The sequence below is a fragment of the Etheostoma cragini genome, chromosome 8 (genome assembly GCF_013103735.1).
Source record: "Etheostoma cragini isolate CJK2018 chromosome 8, CSU_Ecrag_1.0, whole genome shotgun sequence".
In the NCBI taxonomy this organism is placed as follows: domain Eukaryota; kingdom Metazoa; phylum Chordata; class Actinopteri; order Perciformes; family Percidae; genus Etheostoma; species Etheostoma cragini.
Window position 1 is genome coordinate 18,070,834 of NC_048414.1, and position 25,549 is coordinate 18,096,382.

At 40.7% G+C, this 25,549-nt stretch overlaps 1 protein-coding gene across 4 annotated transcripts in view; it reads left to right on the forward strand.

Moving 5' to 3' along the window:
• Window positions 1-25,549, forward strand: part of cdh13 (cadherin 13, H-cadherin (heart)) — a 358,407-nt gene that overhangs the window by 153,598 nt on the left and 179,260 nt on the right. For all 4 annotated transcript variants that reach the window (XM_034879249.1, XM_034879248.1, XM_034879250.1 and 1 more), the window contains 2 exons: window positions 9,565-9,570; window positions 10,190-10,342. In XM_034879249.1, coding sequence (XP_034735140.1) covers window positions 9,565-9,570; window positions 10,190-10,342 — 159 coding nt within the window. The remainder of the gene's footprint in view (window positions 1-9,564; window positions 9,571-10,189; window positions 10,343-25,549) is intronic.

A 25,549-nucleotide genomic window follows, 5' to 3' on the forward strand; every position in this document is an offset into this window, starting at 1 on the left:
TTTTTGGAAAAAGGCTGCAATGAAACAAAGAGTGAAAAATTTAAAGGGGTCTGAATACTTTCCGTACCCACCGTATGTCAGACTCTGCTCCTCTGTCTTGTGGTGTGCCCCAAGGTTCTGTGCTCGGCCACCTGCTGTTCAGTATGTATTTGGTTCCTTTTGGAAATGTTATTGGTAGATTTGAGGAAATATCTTACCATTGTTATGCTGATGACATCCAGTTACAGTTTTCTTTTAGCCCTGATAGCCTAGACAAACTGTCCTTGCTGTACACTTGTTTAGCCTCCATTGACAAATGGATGGCTGACAATTTTTTGCAATTAAAGTCCAACAAAACTAAGGTGATGATTTTTGCCCCCAGAGATCATTACCCATACGTTTAGGCAGGTGATTGCGTTACGTTTAGGCAGGTGATTGGGGCTCTATCACTCTCTAATTGTAATGTTGTGCGGAATCTGGGTGTAATTTTTGACAAATCTATGTGTCAAGTGAAATCTATGGTTTGTTCCCGTTTTTTTCCATCTTAGGAATATTGCTAAAATCAGAGCAGTGGTTTCTAAAAAATGGAGATGCTTGTTCATGCTTTTATTTCTTCACGTTTGGATTATTGCAACTTGTTTAAACAAATCATCCATGGAAAAATTACAAGTTGTACAGAATGCAGCAGCAAGACTTTTGTCTAAGACCAGCAGGAGATTCCACATTACTACCGTGCTTAAGGCTCTTCATTTGATACCAATACGGTTTAGAGTGCATTTTAAAATTGTAATCACTACTTATAGAGCTTTGCATGTTCAAGCTCCCGCTTACATCCAGGATCCATTTCACGCCCACACTTCTGGTCGCTCTCTGAGGTCTTCAGGCCAAGACCTTTTAACTGGACCCATTACACGTTTTAAAACCAGTGGTGATTGGGCCTTTACTGTGGTGGCTCCAAGGCTCTGGAACTGTCTCCCTTTAGCCTTGAGAGCTTTGGATTCTGTGGAAACTTTAAAAAAACACCTGAAGACACATCTTTCTAGACAATCTTTTAACTAGCAATATGGCTAAGTAATTTATGTGTTGCTGTTTTATTTGTTTTTAATGTAAAATATGTTGTGACTCCTCTTGTCTGTGAAAGGTGCTTTATAAATAAAGTTTACTTACTACTTACTTACTTACTTACTTTGCGGCTCTCTACCGGCTATAACCACATTATGCAAGTTTGCCAGATTGGATAGCGGAACTGTAGTTTCAATGAGACATAACAGGACAATTCCGCTTCCAACTTGTAAGAGAAAAGTTTCATAGTGTTGCTTTAAAACACTTTTGTTCTGAAGATTTTCTTGAATTAAGTGCATAGGGATATGCCATCCACCAGGTCAGGTGTCACGGTGTATTTCTGCAGTCTCTCTGCATGGTGGCTCAGTGGTAGTGGTGTTGCCTCACAGTGAAGCGATTCAAGCCCTCATAACCTGCAGGGGCCTCTCTAACTGTCAGGGTTTCTTCTGTTAAAGCAAAAGAAAGGTTGGAAACTCATAATTTCCCATTTATGTGAATATTTGTCTGATGGATTGCTGACCCACCAATCACCTAGTGCATAGGCTCCAGGCCCCTGTATAAAAAATAGACAGATGGAGAAGTTTGGGGTCACAACTTCAAAATAGGCCTGAAAATAAACTGATTTAATCTTACTACTATGATTACAAATAGCCTATAACAGCCAGTAACTCAGATTTACTAATTCACACAGCCATACTAACACAAAGGGTGGTGTGTTTTGGGCGTTAAATGCAATAAACCAATCACATTGTCCCTTTAAAAGCGAGGCGCATTTGTACCTTGGCGCAGTGCTATTTAGCTGGCAGATTTGCACCGTAATATTTTTATTTAATCTTTTGCATGCTGCTGCGCTTCCCTGTGTTTTGTGTGTGTGTGTGTGTGTGTTTAACAAGCATAGTGTGCCCGTACTGTGCATAAGCCTAGGCGCGATGTTAAAATAACAATGAAATGCTGCGCTATTGTTTTTGTTGGTCAATGGCGCGATCACTTCCCGCTGCCTCAAAATAGCAATACGCCATGAATTCACATGACCCCACCTCCCTGTAAGACCAGCACACCCATGGGTGCAAAGACGGGTGCATTTGCATTTGCTATTTTAACAACGTGGGCGTGAGACGGTCTTAAAATATCAAAGACACTTGCGTCTGGCTTTGTGCCCCACTCCGTCGGGTGCAAGACAGCCCTAAAAACTAAATCCACACACACGTGCAGCACTTTTAAAGAATACATAGACATCTCAGATGTACTGGCATGAAATCTCAAACACTTTAGTCTATAAAGCCATCTTAACGTCCCGGGCTGCACTGCAGCTGTCAGTTCTCCAACCTGTGTTTATCCTTCATTACCAGCTCAACACAATGTGTCTGACTTGACAGCTCCAATAAAGTACTGTTGGTGAGAGCACTGAGGCCTGGTTGGGCTGTAGCCCCAGCTAATATAGTAAGGAGAATAGACATGTCAGGTTTTTGTTTCAGTGTGCTGCCTGCCTCTTTCCTTTGCTGCTCTCTACCTGGTGTCTGTCCGCTGTTACGTGACTTTTTCTTCCTGCGTAACACTATTTCTATCTTTTTTTGATATTCTACCCTCCACCGTATCTATCTTTGTCTCCTTTTGTTTCTGCTCCTCTCACTGAAACAGCCATTCAATACCAGGGATCTGAGTTTCCAAGCAGGAAGTGAGCGATTTATGCTGTGAGATGTTACAACATTAGAAAGCAGCAAGCCTGCAGGCCTCGTCATTTAGTCTAATTGATTTTCTTAATTGTCTTTGGAAGACCAGAAGACCTCAAATGGTTCCTGCCTTTTTCTCTCCCTCTTTTCTCTCTGTCTTTTAGCATTTAAATTATGCCCGTTTGTGGCGGATGTTCGCCAGCGGTGAGTTAAAACCATCTAACTTAAATTTCAATTTGTGTCCGGACCTCCAGACACATCGAGCAGATGTGAAATCCATTTTGATGAGGTGCTTAAAAAAAAAAAGGGAGAAGCAATAAAAAAAACAGCTTTGTGAGTTGTGAACTGCCCAAGAGATGCTGTCCTTGCATGAGCTTAAGCAAGACTGAGTGATTGCTCAATCCTGCGGCCTGAGCTAACACTGGCAGCCAAAAACCCTTCTTTAATGGCTGTAGGCATTACATTTAAACTTTGTTGTTTTTGTGTTTTTGTTTTATTTTAATCTGTTATCTTTTGTTATTTTTTTAATGGCCGTTCATACAGCTAAATTGTCTTAAAATGTACTTCAAAAGTCCTTTAAGTGTCATTTTTAAGTTCGCTGGACTGTGTGAATTGAAGCACTGCAACAGTCCCTGTTAAACCATTCTTGCTGCTTAATGGCACTCAGTTCTTCCTGTTTGTTTGTTTTTTATGAAGGGTCCCTCTTGATTGTTGCCCCTCTCAGGCTTGTCGTGATTGGCTCGGGACACAGTGGCTGATGGGTTATGATTAGCGAAGGCCTGGCTAACCAATCAAAGCCAGGTAATTAGTGCCATTGTTTTCCTATAGTCCTTTGCTGAGGACTCGGTCATTTTCTACCCAGCCGTGTCTTCACCAGGCCTTTCCACCTTCTCTCTTATTAGCAGGCTGGAGTGGCAAGGCAATCAGGCAGAGCACTGGTCCAAGCCCGGCACGCACACACACACGCACACACACACGCACACACACACATACTTACACAAACACACAAACACAAAGGCTCTCACGCACACACACAAACACGCACACACGCACGCACACACACATGCACACAGGAAATGGACACTCAGGGTCTCACGCAATAATGCAGTCACGGATACAATCAGACGATCACTTTAGTGCCTCCTCTTCTCTCTCTCTCTCTCTCTCTCTCTCTCTCTCTCTCTCTCTCTGTCAGTTTCTATCTCACACACACACACACAGGAGTTGAAATCCTTTCTCATTCTCCCTCAAAAAACACAAAGACATGGGAAGTGTGTTTGTGTCTGCCGAATTAGCATGATAATGATTTAGTGTGATTGTTTTCTTTGGACTAACTTACACTTTCTTTGGCCCACTTTGCTTTGCACTGCACTTGTTTTTAAACACACACACACACACACACACACACACACACACAGACTTACAGGTTGCATAACATGTTCTTGACAAGCTGTCCGTATGCATTTGTGCATACCTGTGTTGCTATTCCACAGGTTGTTTTTGTTGCCCTCTTGACACCTGATAGGAAAAATGCACAAACTGCCTGAGCACTTTTATATACACACATTAAAACCCTTAAGTGCCATTGTTTTGGGGCTCATTCTTTCTGTGTGCTTGGAGGTGATTGGTGTTGCGGAGCTGCGCCACATCTCCCGTCATCTTCTTGCAGTATCACGAGCCGCACAGTCTTTTATGTCTGCTCGGCTGGTAATGAGAGCTGAAAGAAAGAGGTGAGATTCTCTCATCAGTCCTCCCACACACAGAGAGAGACAGACTCAGCGGAGACAAAGCCACTGGGTGCACGTTTCTATGCCAGCATGTGTGCAAGTCGGAGTTGTGTGTGTGTGTGTTTGTGTACGTGTGGCACAGATTATCACACTTCTCCCCCACAGAGACATCGCCTAAACATTAAACTTTTCCTGACACTTTAGTTGCTCTTCAGCTGAAGCTACTGTGTCCTTATAGCCATCTCTCTCACACTTTGTACTTTTTGCTCTCACTTTCTCTCTCATTCCGCATCCACACCCCCACATCCTCCCTGTAAGTCCGTTCTTGTTTTTACTCCACTGCCTAGCACCTCACATTTTTTTTTCTGTTTTCTTCCTCCAATCCAGTTGTTACCTCTCAGCAGGTTCTGGTTGCCACTGCGATTACTGCTCAGAAATATCTCTGGTGTGTGTGTGTGTGTGTGTGTGTGTGTGTGTGTGTGTGTGTGCATTAGGTTTAACTACATTTGTGGGGACCAAAAACCGGGAATACAGTATACTTATGCGGTCCTGACAGCTTTGTGGGGACAAAATGCTGGTCCTCACAACTTTAAAGGGCTGTTTGAGGAATAAGACTTGGTTTTAGAAGTAGGGTTAGAGTTAGGTTATGGTTATGGTAAGGGTAAGGGTGAGGGTTAGGCATTTAGGTTTGATGTTAAGGTTAGGGTAAGGGGCTAGGGAATGAATTATATCAATGACTGGTCCCCACAAAGATCGTGAGACACACTTGTGTGTGTGTGTGTGTGTGTGCGTGTGCGTGTGCGTGTATTTGTTGTGGGTGGACTTTTGCTGTGTCGTCATCACTATTTATATCCAAACAACCACTTTATTTATAGTTATTGATAGATCTAGCCAATTAATTTTAATCAAAGTAAATTAATTTCTCTCAAATTGCTCCAGAACGATGCATTTAAAATGTTTTCTTCTGGGGGAGCATCCACCCAGTCAACACAGTCTCACAAAATCTGATGGGAAACGTGTGTGTGTGTGCATATGCGTGGTGTAAATCAGTTAGGGGTGTAAAGATTCACCGATATGAATCGGTATCTGGTTGTATTATCATAGATGGCCTTTTACTAAATGGATGGACATGACAAAAAATCTAATTGGATTAGTTTAATAATTTTATACTAGTTTTTACCTATTTTTTGGGGCCCAGTCATGGACCCTTAGAATTGTCCTAACCTAACTCCCCCCCCCCCCCCCCCCCCCCCCCCCCCCCCCCCCCCCCCTCCCTAGGTGTAAACCGAGCACTGGGTATCCTGCTCTGCCTTTGAGAAAATGAAAGCTCAGATGGGTGGCTCTGGAATCTTGTGCCTTATGAGGTCATAAGGGGCAACTTTACCTCCCCTTTCTCAGCTTTACCCGCCCAGAGAATTTGGCCCACCAGTGAGAGAGAGTGCCATCATGGCTTTCAAATGAGCAAAGTGGGAGTTGGTCAGGGCCACACCCCGAGCTTCCACCTAACGCCCCTTTCTCCTTCTCAAAAGCTACAGACTCAGAAATAACACTTACTAAGGAAAGCTAATTGTTAGACTGGCTCTAGTGGCTGTAATTCTGCACCAAGGCTGAATTACCGCAAAGAGACTTTAGATATGGTATTAGGGGACCATTATATAAAAACATCCAAAGAGCACCATGTCATGGGACCTTTAAAATTAAAATCTTTCAGATTGCAGGAACGGAAGGCGTGGCGAGGAGGGTGGGAAGGGAAAAAGTGGGAAGAAGAAAGATAAGAGAAGAGCAAGCGAGCAGACATATCCAGTACATGGTTATCATCCACAAATAACTGCTTCTGTTATGCACTTTTGACATTTCTCACTCTTATTGTTCAGTATGACAAACGGAAAGAGCAGAGAGAGTGACCGCAAGAGGATCCACTACAGAGGAGTAGAAGGTGATAAATGAAGAATGAGATATGGACGCTTAGCAGAAGAGCAAGGACGGACATATTAGAGAAACGAACAAGAGGTGGAGCAAGGAGCCCGAGAGTGAGAGGGAAAAGATAAAGCAGGACATGGAGATAAATGGCTCAGAGATATGGAAAGGCGAGAGTGCCTTAAGCTACATTTGCTATAGGGTTGGAACACTGTAGTCTCATCTCCCATGCTCTTTCATGTGGGGAGGGGAAAGGCCCTCATTTTAGCCGCCCTCCTATGGAAATCATGCTCTCATTGAAGGTGACCTCATGGCAGCCGTTAGCCAGGACCAGTCGGGATCACATTACCGGCTGTGTCTTAATTGTTTTTGTGAGTATGTAAACAACTCAGGTACTATAGCTATATTATTCAATGTGAGTATGCGAATGTTGAAATTACATAAATTGCCTGTCTCGTGTGACCGTGATAAATTAGCCTGAAGCCAATGCTAAATTAGCCAACTCAGCGTCCTTTTGGGCTCTAAACTGTCTCCATCTTTAAAATACATCTCCAATATTGGCGCTCTGATATCATTGCGGTGGCAACTCCGCAATGATATCAGGTGGTCCAAGTAGGGAGAGAGGGAGAGAGTCTGGTGTGTGTGTGTGTGTCTATCCGAGGGACACACACACACTGTCCCGTTTCTAAGTTTCTGTTGTTAGTGTTTGCTGTTTTATTTTGAAGTCTGTCTTTTCTCCCTAGTCTTGTCTGTTTTTACTTCCTGTCTTGTGTTTTTCTGCCTGTTGATTGTTTTGCCACGCCCTAATGTGTTTCACCTGCTCTGTCACCTGCACCTTGTTAGTCCTCGTCAACCTGTGTATTTAGTCTCTGTTCTGTCTTTGTATTGTGTGGGGTCATTACGTTTCTGTTGCTGGTCGGTGGTGTCAAGGTCTGTCGTGTTTTGTACCGTCTTGTCTTTGGATTTATTTGTCTCATGTTCCCAGTGATTTGTTTCCTCTCCAGATTACTTTTTGTTGTTAGTTTTGCCTGCTGCTTTCAGGACCCTTTTTGTTGGTTTGTACTGTTTTTGTTTAATAAAGTATCAAGCTCAACATACTTTGCCTGCTCTCTCTGCATTTAAAATTAAATTGAATTTATATAGCACTTTTCACTTTCAGGCACAGATGAGAAGGGAGGGGGGCGTGGGGCTATGGAAAGGCAGAGGTGAAGAGATGGGTCTTGAGGCGGGACTGGAAGATGTTGAGGGACTCAGGGTCGCGGATCTCTTGGGGGAGGTAGTTCCAGAGCCTGGGAGCTGCCCTGGAGAAGACTCTGTCCCCAAAACGGTGGATTTTGGACTGTGGATCTAGAGAAGACCGGCTGAGGTGGATCTAAGGGAGGGAGGATTTTGTAGGTGATCTGGTTTAGATGGGGAGCCAGCGGAGTTGTGGTAGGACTGGAGTGATGTGATGCCAGGATTTGGAGCGGGTGATGAGATGGGCGGCTGCGTTCTGGACCAGTTGGAGTCGGTTGATGTTGGTAGAGCTGATGCCAAGGAGAAGTGAGTTGCAGTAGATCAGTCGGGAGGAGATGAAGCCGTGAGTCTTTCGGCAGCAGGGGTGTGAGAGAGGGTCTGAGTTTGACGATGTTGCAGAGGTGAAAGGAGGTTTTAATTTTATGACGAATTTGGGGGCCAAGCCTAATCTCCACCTCAGCCAGGTGGTCGCTGAATAAAACTCCCCCGGAACAACGTTGGCATTACTTAATCCTATGACCAGTGTTTGTAACAGCTACAGACAGACAGCCTACAACTTAGCTATTTGCAGCTCCCTAAATATAATGGCGAGCAGTTTTATAGAAGAGGCGTTCGCATTTTCTAGTTGGACCCACAAACTTGCTTAGTTATTGTTGCAACCACATATAGAGCAACAAGTTTCCACTTTCAACGTGTATGGCAATGTTTCAGCTAAGCCAAACACATAAAAGATGCTTTGAAAGTCTAAAACTTACAGTTGTCTTGAAGAGCAGGCTTTTAGCACTCTGCTATTGGGGGAGGGGCAGTCTGCACAACTGCAGTGTCTCTAACAACACGGAGCTGCCTGTGTGGATGCTTGTCTGTTAATGGGGGTGCAGCATACACTGGCGGTTGAGACAGTTGTACATAATGTCGTGGCGTTGGCTCTGTTCAGGCAGTCAAATGATGGGAACATGAAGGTTAAACGGTTGCCTTTCAGCTTGAATTTGAGCAGAGAAAATCCAGATACTATGGAAGTATGGATTTAACTTATATATTCAAGTAAAAGTAACAAAGTACAGGCTTGGAAATTTACTTAAAGAATAAAAGTAAAAGTAGTCCTTGGTCTTTATTCTGACAATAATTTTCAGTCACAAGCCTTTGGTTTGTGTCTCCGTTACATTTCTTTTTTTGACATTTTGAAGTTTTGTTTTTGCACAGAATTGGATCAGAAAATTGATACCACTGCCAGTAAATACTGTACAGTAAATATGTAACTGAAGCCAACAACCAGTTATCTAACCGCTAGCTGATTGATTCAGTTTAAAATAACGCAAACTAAACACTGAGGAAAAACAGGCTACCGCTAAATGAAGACTTTAAAGTAATTACAATAAAGACACGTATTGATTGATTGTATTTTAAATGAGCACAAGTAAAGTAGAACTGACGTAACAGCTGTTATATATCGCTTATTTTCAGGTCATTATAGTGTCAAAGAAAATCTATTAATGATTTGTCGGGTAGTGGTCGCTCCAGTGTTGATTTAGTACAAAAACATGCTGCCAGTCCTGACATGTCATAGCCTGGTGTTATGCATGCTGGTTTGCTGGGAAACCTAATGGAGCTGAGCAATCCTTATGCTATTAGTTCCACTTGTGCTTTTCCTGTTGTGACATGTCAAAATGTCTGCTTTGAAATATGATGTGAACAATCTGCATGTAGACAATGTGTTATAAGGTACAAACAACATTTTGTAAAATTTGTCTACACATGAGGTTTTGACAATTGCAACGTGTTATTTTGTGTTTTGTTGTTTCCTTCTCTCACACTGGCCCCAAACTCGGGATCCGCAAAGATCCACGAGGTCTCCGACTCTTTTAGCTTTTTCTTGTTGCTATGTAAATCTAACATGCTGTTTTTTTTGTTTGTTTTGTGTTTCTTTTTATGCTGCCTGTTGCTGGGGAATCTGTGGATGCTGTTGGATTTGGCAGTCTCATGTGAGTATATCTATCCAAAAAGTCCCCAGGTCAGATCACTCCTTTCTGAGAGAATAGGATTGTTAGCCAACTAACTGGGCAGTCCTCCTCAAAAGCACCATTACTGCATGAGGCCTTCACAGCGTTTGCCTTTTAAATCTTCCCCAAATGGCTGACGAATGGTAAAAATGCTTATCTACATAAAATTCACACTCAATTATTAAGGAATAGATTTTTATATTTATTTAACTGTTCCAATTTCCTTATCTGAAAGGCATCTTTCCGTGCATTAACATGTGGTCACAGCAGGCCTCCAATGCTCAGGGAAATCATGCTTACTTTCTTGCCTGATGAAATCAAATCAAAGTCTTGTCTGACATACATTTTTAATTGCTAACGTCCAGGGATTTGCATCGCCATTCAAGGCACTGTAAGCTCCTTTTTGCTCAAATGTATTTCAACAAAACTTTAGTTTTTCAGCACGGCGTGCTTCGAACAAAGCAAACACAAAATTAGAAACGGTGATAGAAGCAGTTCTTTGCCAGGGGAAATAGGCTTTCTTGGACTTAAATTGGAAAAGCTTACAGGTGTTCGAGTTGTTGATGTGTGTGTGTGTGTGTGTGTTTGTGTTTGTCTGCAGGTGATTTCAACAGAGAAGTTCAGGAACCATATCTTCCGTCTGACAGGCCCCGGTGCTGACCAGGATCCCAAAGGTCTCTTCACCATTGATGCCGACACAGGAGACGTGTCAGTCAGCCGCTCACTGGACCGGGAGGCCATTGACTCCTACCAGGTGTGTGTTCTTTTCTTATTATGATCTAGAGCTTATTGTGTTGGTGTGTTCTTCTCTCTTCTTTCTGTCAATGTGTGCACTCTTTCTCTGACAAAATTATTGATCACTTGTCAGTTTCAGTGTTCATGTAGTTCCTTTTTTGTTTACCGATTTATTTTATTGTATTTATTTTTTTTCCCCTTTACAGTTACAACTAGATTTACTTTGATCTTTCAAATGTAGTGTGTGTTCAACAGTCTGTCATGTGGAGAGAAAAAAAACTTAACAGTTAGGGTTTTGTGCAAGAGCACACACTATATATTTGCAGCCTCATTTTGGAAAGGACAGGCTCCGTATTTTGTCAGGGCCGACTCATTGCTATCAGTTAGGAGTTGGTGGTTTCCTCTGTGATAAAAGAACACCAGCGCTTTTTTGAGTTACCTGCAGGGTTGTCTGCCTGACGAAACTACCCGCCCTATAGCATATATAGAAAATTGGCAGAGCAAAATCTTTTTTTTAAGTCAGTCAATTGATCTTATCCTGTTTTCTCAAACCAGACGTGAGTGTGGGGGCTTAGCTTGATGCAAGCTGTTGATAAGCTAACAGTTTTTTGTAAAAACTCTGAAATCATTTGCATTGTCAATACCAACAGATGTGAGAGGAGAGCAGGCATGAAATGAACAAAGGAAGGCTTAGAGAGACAAACAACTATTCACCAAATGTCTTTTCCTGCTCTGGTATCAGTGCTCACTATTACATGCATGGTGTAGCCAGGACATTGGCTGTTATCGTCTGATTTAGGTTGTTTACAAGCACCTTGGATACCCAGTAGCTGAACATCCCCATATCCCATGAATAATCTGGTTAAAGGCAATGTTCTACTAGAAAACAACATACAAAAAAAGATCACATCGGCTGCAGTTTTCCTTAATAAATGAATCCAATGTTATCTGAATATGGAACAAATGTTGAACCCATTGATCATGCCCACTTATGACACCACGCTGTTCCTATATCACTGTGAAAATCGAGCTACACACAGGTGTTGGAAAACAAATGTAATGGTAATGAGTACCATGTTTACATGCCACATTAACCCCTTGCAGTATGGAGAGCTGTGAGCTGTGAGTATGAGCTGAACTTGGTAATTCTGAGTTTTGACCTATAGGTTCATTAAACCAAAATTAGGTAATTAAAATACACATAGCCAATGAGAAGGACATGTCAAAGTGGCATGGATGGGTTTGTCCCAATCACAATGTTAGTTTTACAATGACTTCAAAGACAAAAACTCCTGGGTCTCGTACATTCAATTTAACGGTGCTGAGCAAACAGGGACGAGCATAAACTAGATATACTCTCATCCGTGTATATGTCTTTGCCGTACACAGTGGGCGTAAACATACATGCCACTTGACGTGTTATCACCACTTGAAAACACCTGCCGTGATATCGCGAGAAGAAAGCGACAGTTGCGTATAGGAAACGTGTCATGCTGGCTGGGTTTAGGAAAAGAAAAACAGGGTTGGCTTTAATAAAAAAAAGACGGTTGGGTTTAGGAAAACAAAAATTATAGACACATATAGATAGCTACACAATCACTGTCCTTAAAAGCAACCACGCTTTTCTTATAGTTCTTTGATTCTCTTCAGAGTATTGTGACAAGCTCGGTGAAATAAAGTTTTTGGGTCCTTGTTGGCTATGACAAAAGTTAGTTCATGCAACTCTGGGGAGAAAGACAACAAGAGATTTGGGAAGGAGGACGGCAAAGAAGAGAGACGAGCGGAAAATGAGGGAACTGAAACAAATGTAAGGCGTATGACTGACTGAAAGAAGAAAAAGTGTGACAGAAGTATGGAAAACATGAGACATCTGGAGAGCTTGAAACTAAATCCTGCATTGGCCCAACATACTTGTAGATGTACTCAATATTGGAGTATGATTTATTTATTGGTACCATTTTAAGATGGTATATAGATTATTGCTGACTCATGACCTGAAATACGTTATTCAAAAACAAAATATACACACACATGGCCATTGCAAGATAAGGATGATTTATTAGAACAGCTAGCTGCAGATCATAATCATACCGAGTAGATAACCTGTCCAAATGTAGCTGATTCAACTTTGAATCTCTTATCTTCCTTTACTTGGTTGTTTTTACACACTGTGAAGGCTTTTGAACCAATATTAACCCTTATCTTTGTTGTCTATCTACCATTTGGCTTCTTTGCAGCATCAGATGGAGCTTCTTGTTTCAAATGGAACATTGTGTTGGAGCCTGTCATAATAAAAAATATAGCTATCCAACACTTTTATTTTGCTGTTGATTTCATTATGCGACACAAGAATAATGAAAAACACGTCTCATTCCACAGACACAGAGAGAGACTATATTGAAACTGTCAGTCAAAAAAGTAGCTGGCCAAGAGTTAGAGAAGATATTTATTTGTTCCACTTTTCTCAATGTCTAAGGAACAGTTTACAATGCACATACGTTACAATAACATGGGCTAATTTGGATAAGTTATGAATTTCAGTTTAAACTACATCATTTACTGTAGTTTGATTGGCCCACGTATCTTCTTGCTGACTCTTGACTAAAATTAGTCAGCTTTCTATAAACCCCTCTGAGTAATTTTGCCCTCTTAGTCTGACCACAAAAGCCCAGAGGTTTAAGTGAAGGGTCAACAGCTAAATGATTCCATTATAATAAAAAAAAACTCAACCATATGCCATTATCAATGCCAATATGGCCTCTAGTAAATTAGCTTGTGAAATTAGTTATGCCATCTCCAATGATCATTATTTCCAAGCTGGTAGTTGTAATCTCTGAAGGCAAGCTGGTAAGCCTCTTATACACATACTTAACATGTGCACATGCACTTGCACACACATGTTGTACTCGCTGGCTTGGCATTCTCTCCCTGCTTTCCTTCCCTGTCCTTTTTCCAACCAGGCCTGCATATCTTAGTCCCTCCCCTCTTATGATATTGAGTCATAGTCCCCGTCATAACTCAGAACAAGGGTCTCCTATCAAATCCAGCTTTGCCTAATCGATGGTCTAATCCTGTGTGCAGAGTGAAGACTGCATCACTTGTATAGTGCCCAGTGGTCCTTGCGTCGTTCATTAAGGGTGTCTCCTTTCCAACTGTAGCTAAGGGCTTGTGTGGGGATGAAACATGAAATATTCAAAGGTAGATTAAAATCACCATTACTCTAAAGACTCAGGGTCTTTCACTTGTATATTGCCTTTTTTTACATTTTAGATGTATCTGCTGAAGCTGCTTTAATCAATATTTTTATATTAGCATTGGACTACATGAAAAGGACCACTTATAATAACAAAACCACAAAGAGTCATCATCTGACTCGGCAGTTCCTCTCACTTCTTATTAGGTTTGTTTTCTTGTAACTAGGGCTGGGCAATATGGCTTTCAAATAATAAGTCAGTATTTTAGGCTATGTTGCAATAGACAATATTTATCTTACTTTTTTCATATTTTTCTCTAAAACAACACAATTGTTTGATTTAACACTTTGATCTTGCATTCCCAGAAGTGGAACGTTGTGGATATAGACTATTGACAGACTTACTGACTGACTGGTATATTGAATGGATGTGAAATTGCCCAAGCATGCTTCACCGGGGGAGCAGTCCGGTCCCAGTGGAACGTTACCTGCAGGCTACGCTCGCGATTCCTGGGAGAATTGGCAAGCGGTCTGCCTGGACGTTCCCACTGTGGAGGACATTGAAGACATATGGATAATTGGAATTCTGTTGGTGGGAATCCTGATCATCGGAGTTAGGGTCTCGCTGACCTATCGGAAAATTGCCAAGACAGCCGCCAGCAATTTTACCCACAAGCTGTCTTGGGAACTTAAAGAGTGCCTACATGGAGTGATTGAGAGGATGAAGGTTTTACATCTGAGGGCTGACCAGTCCAGTGAACTGTCTCGCAACAGCTCAGACCGGGCCGTAGAAGCGCAGAGGGGGATTGATAGAATCAGGGCCCAGTTGGTGGAGTTGCTTCGTGTAACCACCGGACTGGCAGAGAAGGTAGATGGACTGCAAAAATCACTACATGAACTGGATGCACGTATGACGCTTAGGTCGGTAGCAATTGAGTGATGGACATTGATTCAAACAAATTTCAAACGAGTCAACCTAAATTGGACTGAAATTGTTTAACTGTAATATGGAATTTGAGACTCGGACTCGCACACATAGTGACATCAGACTTGACTTGACTAGAGGAGATGCGGGACTCATGAACAATCTTTTACTTTTAGGAAATTCTTGTAATATTTCCCTACCTGCCTAACCTATGACCTACCTACATAACTTGCAGGTATGCTGGTATGCAAAAACTAAATATTTTAAGATATATATATATTATACATTTATATGTATTTAAGATAACCAAAAATACAAGTATGAACCCAAAAACATGCATACTATGGAACCTTTATGTGTCTTTGACAATACACTTATGCATCAATGTGCTGTTGTTTTACTTCCTTCCACTTCGCTGCTGTCCGTCTCCTCCCTATTTCACAGCAAGATGGTACTTGATTGATCTTGGTAAAGAAATGCTCCACTTTCCCCACAAGGTCATTGTATATCAAAATGATATTGCCTACACCATTGAAAACATTTAATCAATAAGGCTGACTGAAAATGCAGTGGTCAGAGTTCTGGAGCCTTAGCTTGGAATTTGTGGGTGCAGACACTGTTGCAAGTTAAAGTACATACTAAGCAGAACTTGGGAAACGCATTTAAGAAAAGCACAGTCTAACTTCACCATAACAACAGCAAGAGGTCAGCTCAAGACAGATGAAAGCTGGGAATTCTAAATAGGCTATTAAGGGAACAACAAGCGAGGCAAAAAAAAGAAAGAAATCTGACAAAGTAAACATTTGCTGGGCAAGAACAAACAGACACAGCGATCAGCATGGCCACATGTTCACAAGGATTTAATGTCAAACATTATTTTCTTATTAAGCTAAATTAGGGTGAAAATGAATGTTAATGAGATGGAAAATGGAGAGGAAGGCAGAGGGAGTACGGGGCTTATCACTGTGCTTCTGACAAGCCTGGGTCAGGTCGAGAGTGGCGGGGAAGAACCCTAATTGGCTTAGAACACAGGCAGGATAGAACGTGAAGTGATAAATAACAGTCTTGTTTACACAGGTAGAAGGATGACCCTCAATAATGCAGGTCAGCGCAGCTATAAGTGTGGTGAGTCCTTTCTACGTGCCTAACTGGGAGATGCTGAAATTTAAGGTGGACAAAAAGCTTAAAGCTTCAAATAGTGCTGTGGATATTATTTTCTGGTTAAAAGTTCCCTTTTTCTTGTGATTTCCAAGCTCTTAACCATTTAATGACAGTACAAAACTGTTTTACAGCCGACCTAGGCAAGATAAAATAGAAATGGGCCCAACAATGCCACCTAGGGTTAGACTGAGGCCTAGGACCTTATAAATCTGGCGAAAAGATAAAAGGTAAAAATGGTAAAAAAAAAGTAAAAAGATAAAAAGATCCTCATATTTGGGGAGAGCAGTAAAAACAAGCAGTTTTATATCTACTTATATTTACTCATATCACATACTTTGTGTATGTACTTTTAGATTACTTGAGTAAACTAAGAGTTTACTCAAGTAATCTAAAAATTGACTTTAACTTCTTCCAAAGTAATTTTTTGTAATATACTTACCTTACTTACCTACTTCCAAGTACTTTATACAAGACTGGTGTCAATCCTAATGTTTGGTGTTGGTTAGGTTTTTGGTTCGCCTCTCAGCCCGGTGTTGCAGCCTTCACCTCACAGTAGAAAGTAGCATCTACTCTTTGACAGCAGGTCTAAAAGGCGCCACACTCTGCTCCCTACTTTCCGCCTGTCAAGCCCCAGTCCACAGTGACAAAGGAAGGGCTCATGGAAAAACCATATGGTCCTATCTCAACTCTGCAAAGGCCAAGCTGTGATCTGACAGCTGTTTAGAATTTTAGATTTTTAAATATCTCAGCTTTCAAAACCTTAACTATGTTTACCTATTTTTGACAGTATGACATCTAACAGTGCCATATTTTGACAGATCCCTCCCACTCAAATTGCTCTGACTCTGGCTTCTGACTCTGACACTCTTAAGAGTGACATATTGTTTGATTTATTTTGTAAAAAGCAGCTTAAGGCAAAACAATATTAGAATATTGACAGTTTATTATGCATAAAACACACACATATACAGGATATATAACTTTACATATCAATCAAAGCTCAATTGACAGTCCCCACCGTGTGTTATATGCAAACAATGAGGCCAATTTCATTATGTTAGAATTGCTAGCTGTGAACAGGTTTGACACTCTGTGGACACAAACGGAAGCCTGACCCATAATTCAGCAACAGAATTGTACAAATGCAATAACACACACCATTACAGCATGGAAAGATCCAGCTGTGGCATGACAGACCTTCCTGCACAATCTATTCAAACCTACATTAATGATGTTTGCTGAGTAATATTTTACCAGAGCGACTGCACGTCACGCACAGCAGACACACTTTGACGTGACGGGTCATGATGCATGCCAACGAAACATGCATTGAAAAGCCTATTGTTTTACCACTAATAAGCTGCTCGCTGCTGTTTATATGCTGCACAGTAGTGTGAAGTATGTAAGGTGATAGTGTGATTGGGGAATACAGGATCTGTTGACATCTTACTGGTCATTTCCTCAGTCCCTATAACTCCTGAAATTTACTTTTCCACTACAAGTATGCTCCACTGTTGCCTTATTTAATCTAAAAATCAATAATTCATACTAATCCTCTCTTTACACACAATACAAATATAGTACAAAGATGCTGGTTAAAACATTTCAGGGCAAGGCCTTGCAGATATGTATTAAAATTCTAACAGTGTAAGCTTTAAATTGCTTCAGGCTTTTCATTTGTGCAGACATACAGAACAAATCATTCAATTTGCTAATTTGGCGACCTTGCAGGTTTTCATCCCTATACCTTGCAGCACGAGGCACAGATCTCAGGAATGCCTACACGGATTTGTTGTTTAATCACATTTTACAGTAACTGCTCCGCTTTCTATCTGTCCTTTTGGCTGATACATACCTGCTCCACTATGTCGGTTTTCTTCTGGTTAGGTTTCAGGGAGAGAGGTTTTTTGATTAATCCGTCATGTTGCTGAGGTGGAAGAACACTGATTGTAGTTGAAAACCCAAACATTTGACCATTCTGGTGGTTACATACTGTTTTGTGTCTGTGTGTGTGTGTGTGTGTGCGTGTGTGTGTGTGTGTGTGTCTTTGTGTACCCCTATGTGTGAATGTATATCTCTATGCACTCTATGGCTTGTTATGGACACTAATATCCTTTTTGAATATATTATGTTACCTTACAGTGATAACCTTATGTTAACCTTACAATCAAACAAGGCAGAGTTTTACCGAGCTGTCAAGTCGAGACAATAGAATGACAGTAAAAGCAACTAGCAAAATAAATGTTTTGACTTTAAACCAGGGGTGTCAAACTCAGTTTGGCTAAGGGCCACATTGGAAAAAGAGAATCAAATCCATGGCCAGACATTTAGTTTTTTGAGCTGTTTTGATTTCATTGTAGAACTCAGATGTGCCAACATTTTTGAAAAAAATGGCAAAAACATAGAAAAAAAGCAACAGAAATGTTGAAAAAAAAAAATCACAAATGTTGAAAAATGCAAGAGAACTGTTGAAAAAAAAAAGTCCCCAAATCGTAGGAAGTAGGGTTAGGGTTAGCGTCAAAACTGGTGGCAAGAATTTTCGAAAAAGGAGGCGGGACAATTCGTAGTAATATAATAGTATTGGAAACCTAACTTCATATTGGGGCCACATCAAAGTTTGCAAGAGGCCAAATTTGGCCCCTGGGCCTTTAGTTTAACAAATGTGCCTTAAACCTTTGATAAGCTATATACAAATATGTAAAAATCGGGGATGTCAAAACTAACGCAATAACAAGTTGACACTTATTTCTAAAGCACACATTTTTTTGGACGTGTGATTAAGGCACACATGTTCTGTGATTTAGGCCTGGGGCCTCTCCTTAGTTTGGGAAATCAGGAACTGAAAAGGCGAATGAGATACAAAAGCAATGAGAGATATAAAAGGAAGAAAACACAACTAATAATGATAAAAGCCTTTTTTATTCCTTAAAAACACTACATTTTGCATGTTTTGTATCATAACACACATATACACACCTGTACACTTTAACAGACATTCACCGCTGTTTTGCAATCTAGTGCCTTTCTTATTTACAGTAGGGGTAACATTATGAGCCGGAGGCCTGAGACAGGTGAGGCCTGTTGTCCAAATCCAACTCCTGTTTTCTGCTTGGCTGGACTGTAATTTCCTGGGCTTTAGAAAGCAGGACACGCTGCCCTGCACACTGGAAAACAGGTCTGATGTACACTTAGTCCCTGTGTGTGGGCAAGAGATAAACCGCATGCACGCACACACACATGTACCACCTACTCCCTGAGCAAACAAACCGTAGCCACCATAATAGCTTTTACCTTTAAGAAATATAACCACAATACTTTCATGCTACAGGGTCATACTCCATTACGCTCCACTGATGATGCCTCTGGTCTGTAATTTGTTATTTCACATGCATAATTGTCTAGTTAACTATGTTTGCAACACTCTTCTCATGGCAAAGACACAGTACACACTATGTCAACTTTGCATCTGTTGTTCGGTTTTCTCAAACAAACGAAGTTGAACTAGATCGAATGGCAAAAGAACTTTTTACAGTAAACTCTTTTTACAGTGCAGTTCAGAGAGATCTTCCCTGCAGTAAAAAAAAAAAAAAAAAAACTTTTGTTTTTAAGCCTTTCTTTAGGTCAGGATCATTCAACTCACAGCAGTGTCACTTTCCTGCTGTCCTTCCAGAAACCCCCTTACACTCCTGCAGACTTAATGGTGTGCCATTACTCCCAGATAACCTGATTAAACAGTAAGTGCCCTGTTGCTCAGCCTCAGGCATTACCACTGCTAATTCAACCTGTCCACCACCTGCTAAGGAACACAGCACAACCCCTAATGCTCTCTGCGTTAGTACCAGGGCAGCTTCTCTTTCAGCTGTAGAGACTGGAGACAGAAAAACTCTCGGTTTTATCCAATAAAATGGCTGACATTGACGACAAAAGACAGGACACGGGCTGCAATGGGTCAGTAGATTACAGGAATTTAGTCTACGGGAAGTACACAAGTAAATACACTAAGGGGAGAAAAAGACATTGCTGAAAATGATAGGCCTGCTAAAAATGAAAGCACATTCAGTATTTACATTTGTCAGCCGAAGGCCGTTTGTTCAAGTTTGTAGAATCACAAAAGACACAGGAAATGGCATTCAAAGTTCAATTGCAATATTTTCTTCAAAATGTCCAAATAAACAACCTTTCTAATTAATTCTGTTTACCATAGCATTTTGCAGAGATGTTTATTATTACAATATGCTGTAACTTTTGACACTTTGTAGAGCAAGCCTAGCTTAAAAATCTAGACGCACTCTTGCGCCAACAAATGCAATTTCCAACTAGGGTCAGTTTAGCAGCTCTGGACAGGCCAATCACATTGTGTACAGAGTCGGTGGGCGGGCTCAACATAAGGACGGCAGAGTTGCAACGGTTCCCAGTGAATTCCAAAACAAAGACAATGGCTGCTGCTGCTAGCAAACAGCTGCCTTTTGGATCGGCTTTGGCTGCGACTTTGGAAGACTTGGGGTTAAGCACTGAAGTCATTCTTCAAAAAGGAAGCTGTGTTCAGAGTTTTTCCGATTAGATATGGCAAAAGATTGTTTTATCCCCAAACGTTGCTCTGGTTGGTTGTAGAATTTGAAAGACAACAGTTTATCCCGCCCCTCTGATTGAGCCCTGCTAATGGTGAGTTCCCAGAACCAACATGTTGGTGTAGCTTGTCAGGCTAGAGCAAACTCTTTTCAGTGAGACATTATAGCCTCTTATAAGTTACGTCCCCATCCAGTTTTTTTGGCCCACATCTAGAGTGCTTTAATATTAAGTAAAGCATCTGAAGAAAGTTTATTCTAACACTTATCTTTACCTTACTGACACAGCTACACAAAACACACTCAAGACACAACCTTAAAGGTACATAACATTAAACTTAATTTCTGGTTTAAAACTATAAAGTTGAAAACTAAATTTGAATGATGACATAAATGAAAATGTACATGGGAGGATGGACCTGAGGTGATCAGTAGCATAATTTGGCTAGAAAAGTCAAAATCCCAAAGTTGTATCTCTGGTAATTGTTGGTGTCATGTTAAAGAGTAGATCTCCTTCCCTCACAAAGGATCTTTGGCCGAGCACAGACACCGACATGGAAGTAAACGAATATGTCATTTTATTTGCCAAAAGAAACGGTCAGTTAAAAATGAGAAGCTGCTTCCTGGACGTTTTGTACACTGCTCTAATAACAAAGAGGCGAGATAGAAGATTTAATATCTGATTAATTGACTGCTTCTCTAAATGAACTCCTGAAGAATGCTAGAACTAACTACTTCTCTCAGCTAATATCGTCTAACAAGAAAAACCCCAAATTCTTATTTGATTCTATTAACTCTATTGTTTCTCCATCTGTTTCTCAAACTGCGGTGCTCTCTCTGTCAAATAGTAATGTATTCCTAAACTTCTTTGTTGGAAAAATTAAGGATATCAGAGCTAGCATTTCACCACCTCCTGCGTACAAGGCCTGTACATTGGCTCTTTCCTATCCGTGTCTCTCTTTTAAACCTGTCATTATTCGATGTTACTACTCTACTAGATAAGCTGAAGCGCTCTTATGGCCAGAGTGATGTTCTCCCGACTATGCTGTTCAAGCAGGTTTTTGATATTATTGGCCCCTGTGTTGTAGAAATGATTAATACTTCTCTTTTAACTGGGGTGGTCCCTGACTTTTTCAAACATGCTATTGTCGAACCTGTTCTTAAAAAGCCTAGTTTAGACCCATTGCAACCCTCGAATTATAGACCTATATCTAAACTCCCATTCATGGCAAAAATTCTAGAGAAAGTGGTAGCAGAGCAGCTTACTTCTTTCTTAGAGATAAATGATATTTTTGATAAATATCAATCAGGTTTCCTTAAAAAACATTCTACGGAAACGGCACTGGTGAAAGTTTCAAGCGACATTCTGATGTCTGCTGATTCTGGGAAGCATACAGTGTTAGTTTTGCTGGACCTTACATCTGCCTTTGACACTATTGATCACAATATTATGCTTAATAAACTTCAGGCTCTATTAGGGATATCTGGATCAGCTCTGAAATGTTTTTCATCTTACCTTACCGGTAGAAGTTTTAGTGTCTATATAAATCAGAACATGTCGGATACTGCAGGCTTATCGAGTGGTGTTCCTCAGGGTTCTGTCCTGGGAGCGATCCTTTTCCTTCTGTATATATTCCCTCTAGGACAGATAATAAGCCAGTTTCAGGATGTCTCTTATCACTTGTATGCAGATGACATTCAGTTATACTGTTCCTTTAAGCCTACTGAGTTATTTAAACTGTCATCTTTAATGAATTGTCTGACTAGGATTAAGCAGTGGCTAAATGACAACTTTTTAATGTTGAACTCAGCCAAGACTGAAACTTTTATTATTGCTCCGGAGCAGAGCATCCCTCAGATTAAGAAACACATTGGTGAGTTAGGTTCGTCTGTTCAGCCTAGTCTTAGGAGCTTAGGTGTTGTTTTTGATGCTGCCATGTCTCTGGAGAAACACTCGAAACAACTTATTAAAAACTGTTTCTTTCAATTAAGAAACATTTCAAGGATAAGAGCCTTGGTGTCAAAAGCCGAGTTGGAGATGATCATTCATGCTTTTATCTCGTCTCGCTTAGACTATTGTAACAGTCATTTTATTTGTCTTAATAAGAAGGATCTTTGTCGTCTCCAGACTGTCCAAAATTCTGCTGCTAGGCTTTTAACCCACACGAGTAAAAGGGCACATATTACTCCGGTTTTAGCTTCACTTCATTGGTTACCAGTGCTTTTTAGACTACACTTCAAAATTCTGCTCCTAACTTTTAGAGCCCTACGAGGACAGGCACCCCCATACATCTCTGACCTGATACAGCTGCATACATCCTCACGTAGTTTGAGATCAACAGGCCAGAGACTATTAGTTGCCCCCCGTACACATTTCAAAACTAGGGGGGACCGCTCATTTCAAGCTGTTGCACCCAGGTTGTGGAACGCTTTGCCTCCTTCCATGCACTGCTTAGACTGTGTGGAACACTTTAAAACTCAGTTGAAAACTCTGCTTTTTACAGAGGCTTTTAACTAGATCGTAGGGTGGTTAGGCTGGTCTTATGTGTACGTGTTATTCTTTTGTTTTTATTTTTATGATGTATTTATGAGAATTGTTAAATGCTTTTGTTGTGAAGCACTTTGTGATCTTCATCTGAGAAAAGTGCTATACAAATACATTTTACTTACTTACTTTTACTTACCCATCAGACTTGATTCAATAACAGAACTTTTTTGCCCACCAGGCAGTAAAACTAACTTGTTCAGAGCAACTTTCTCTGGCAAGTCCTCTGGCCATATCTTTTTCTATATTCGTACATTCAAATTTTTACTCACATTAGCGAGGAAAATGCTCTTGTAAAGGAGAGCAGCTTTGCAACACTAGGAAGGATGTGCCGGACAAAACTCAGTCGGGTACAGTAAAGAAAGCGTCCGCATTTTGATTAGGTTTATTTCAGACAATTTGGTCCAAAAAGTATATATATGAACTTTTGAAACATTACTAGTCCTTTAATTTGAGTAATAACACAAAACTAAATCAAAACTGACAATTGACAATCATGCGATGTGCACTGCGACCTACAGTAGACTAGATGCTGGTGGTCAAGTAATCTTTTCAAACAGATATGACAGTCTTTTTTATTAAAAGAGGCTAATAAAAAATACATGTACAGTAATTGCAGACAACTGTCTTGTTGATGACATAGTTCAGTCCAGAGTGCATTATATATAGGCGTCCTCTAATATAAAACATTACGAAAGCAGCAACTGAGACAGTAGCAGACAGGTAAGCCCAGTTTTCCACTGGCCCTCCAAACAGGACATTCAGTGCCAGACTAAAGGAGATTGAATTTTACCTTAGAAGATGAGGGGGGCTATTTTGTACCATCATACACCAGGGAGAGCCTTTGTGTCTCTTTCAACACCTTTCAGAAGCAGGATTTTTTTCTTATCTTGCCAGACGGCTACCTGAATGTGAGATCTTTTCTATCATTTTCTATCGTCTCTATACTTTTAACTCCCCCCACCCTCTATCCCCTTCCATCTTTGGTTCAATCTTTCTCCCTCTAAAGACAATCTATTTATATCTTCTTCGACATTCCATTGGCTTCTTTTCTTTTGATGTAATGAGGAACGTTTCCGATCAGTGACTCTGGGATAAGAGACAGAGAAAGAAATCCACACATAACGCAACCCAATATTCTAAGAGCAGTTTTTGTTTGGCGCATTAACATCTTAAATTTTAAATCATTTACAGTTTTTGAAATGTTCTTGCTAATTATGGTTAGTAATAAGGGTTTTTTAAATTATTTACACAGGCTTTATAACTACAAAGATGTAGGGCTGGTTGCTGAAACATTGGTTTACATTTAAAACTATGCTGAGATTTAATTTTCAAAAAAAAACTCCATTAATGAAAAGTCTTTAGTGCATAATGTGCCTTATTCATTTTTTAGCAACCAGCATACTTGAGATGTTATTGCAATCATATTAGATGGCAATAGACTAATATATTTGGGTCATGGGATGTGCACCAAATACAAAGTAATTACTTACTAAGCTGAATGTCCTGAACCAAACATATTGGGTCAATACATGTACTTTTATTGACCTCACATAGATTTAGCTGTTTGCATTTCTTTAAAGGTCCCATGTAATAAAAATTTCAATTCATGAGGTTTTTTAACATTAATATGCGTTCCCCCAGCCTGCCTATGGTCCCCCAGTGGCTAGAAATGGTGATAGGTGTAACCGAGCCCTGGGTATCCTGCTCTGCGTTTAAGAAAATGAAAGCTCCGATGGACTGATAGTGGCCGTCATTCTGCAAGGCTAAAATTTGGAAAAGAGACTTCAGATATGGTATTAGGGGACCACTAAGGTTATATAAAAGCATCCAAAGAGCACCATGTCAGGGGACCATTAAATGAATCGCAATTGTCATGCTGCAAAATAGCATTGGGAGGGAACTTGTTTTGGCAATGGTGATGTGTACATTTAAAAGTTGAAAACTAAGATTGAACAGATAGTCTAGCTAGCTGTCTGGATTTCCCCGGCAGAGATCTGAGGAGCAGTTAACCATAGTCCTCATCAATCCACCGGAGTTTAAAATTCCAACACAAAGAAAACAGAGGGGGATGGACATCACGCGGAAATTCGGACAACACCGGAGCACTCCCCTAAATGGAACGTCGTGGATATAGACCAGCTGTCTTGCTTTAGTCCATTTGTCAAGACAGATGGTTTGCTACACATAACCATCTGAGAAGCTGTCATTTGAAACAGTTTGGAAAAGGCCACATTTAGAAAATATTGGTCTGTGGAGGGTGATTGGATGAAAAGTCAGTCACGTGATCTCATAATATCGGGATAATCCAGCTGCCGTGCAAGGTAAATGTTTTCAGCGTGTGGCTGTCATCTGCATACCTTTTTCTTTTCAATGTCTTGCCTAGGCAACGCAATACAATTCAACACCACCACAAACTGCGGCCTCCAAAATGTGCTTTAAGCTAAGTGGGAGCATCAGCATTCTGATGTGCTCACAATGACAATGCTAAAAAGCTGATGTTCAGCAGGTATACCGTTCACTTTGATGCAGGTGGAAATATTTGTTTTGCAGCTTTTTGATTATAAGCCAAATTAAAAATGTTTACCTGAAGATGGCGCTAGATGAAAAGTTAAGTTAAATTTCATGACAATTTAAATGTCAACATGCTGTTGGTGGTAGAGAAAATGTGAGTGGATCAACAAAGTCATCACGATACATGGACTGGGATCATATACTATATGTCAGGTTTATCTGGTACAGTAGATCTTGAGATAGTTCACTTCATAAGTAGAAACTTTGACCATCTGGTGACACTTTATGACATTTCAGTCTGTGGGATTTATCCCTGTAGGTAC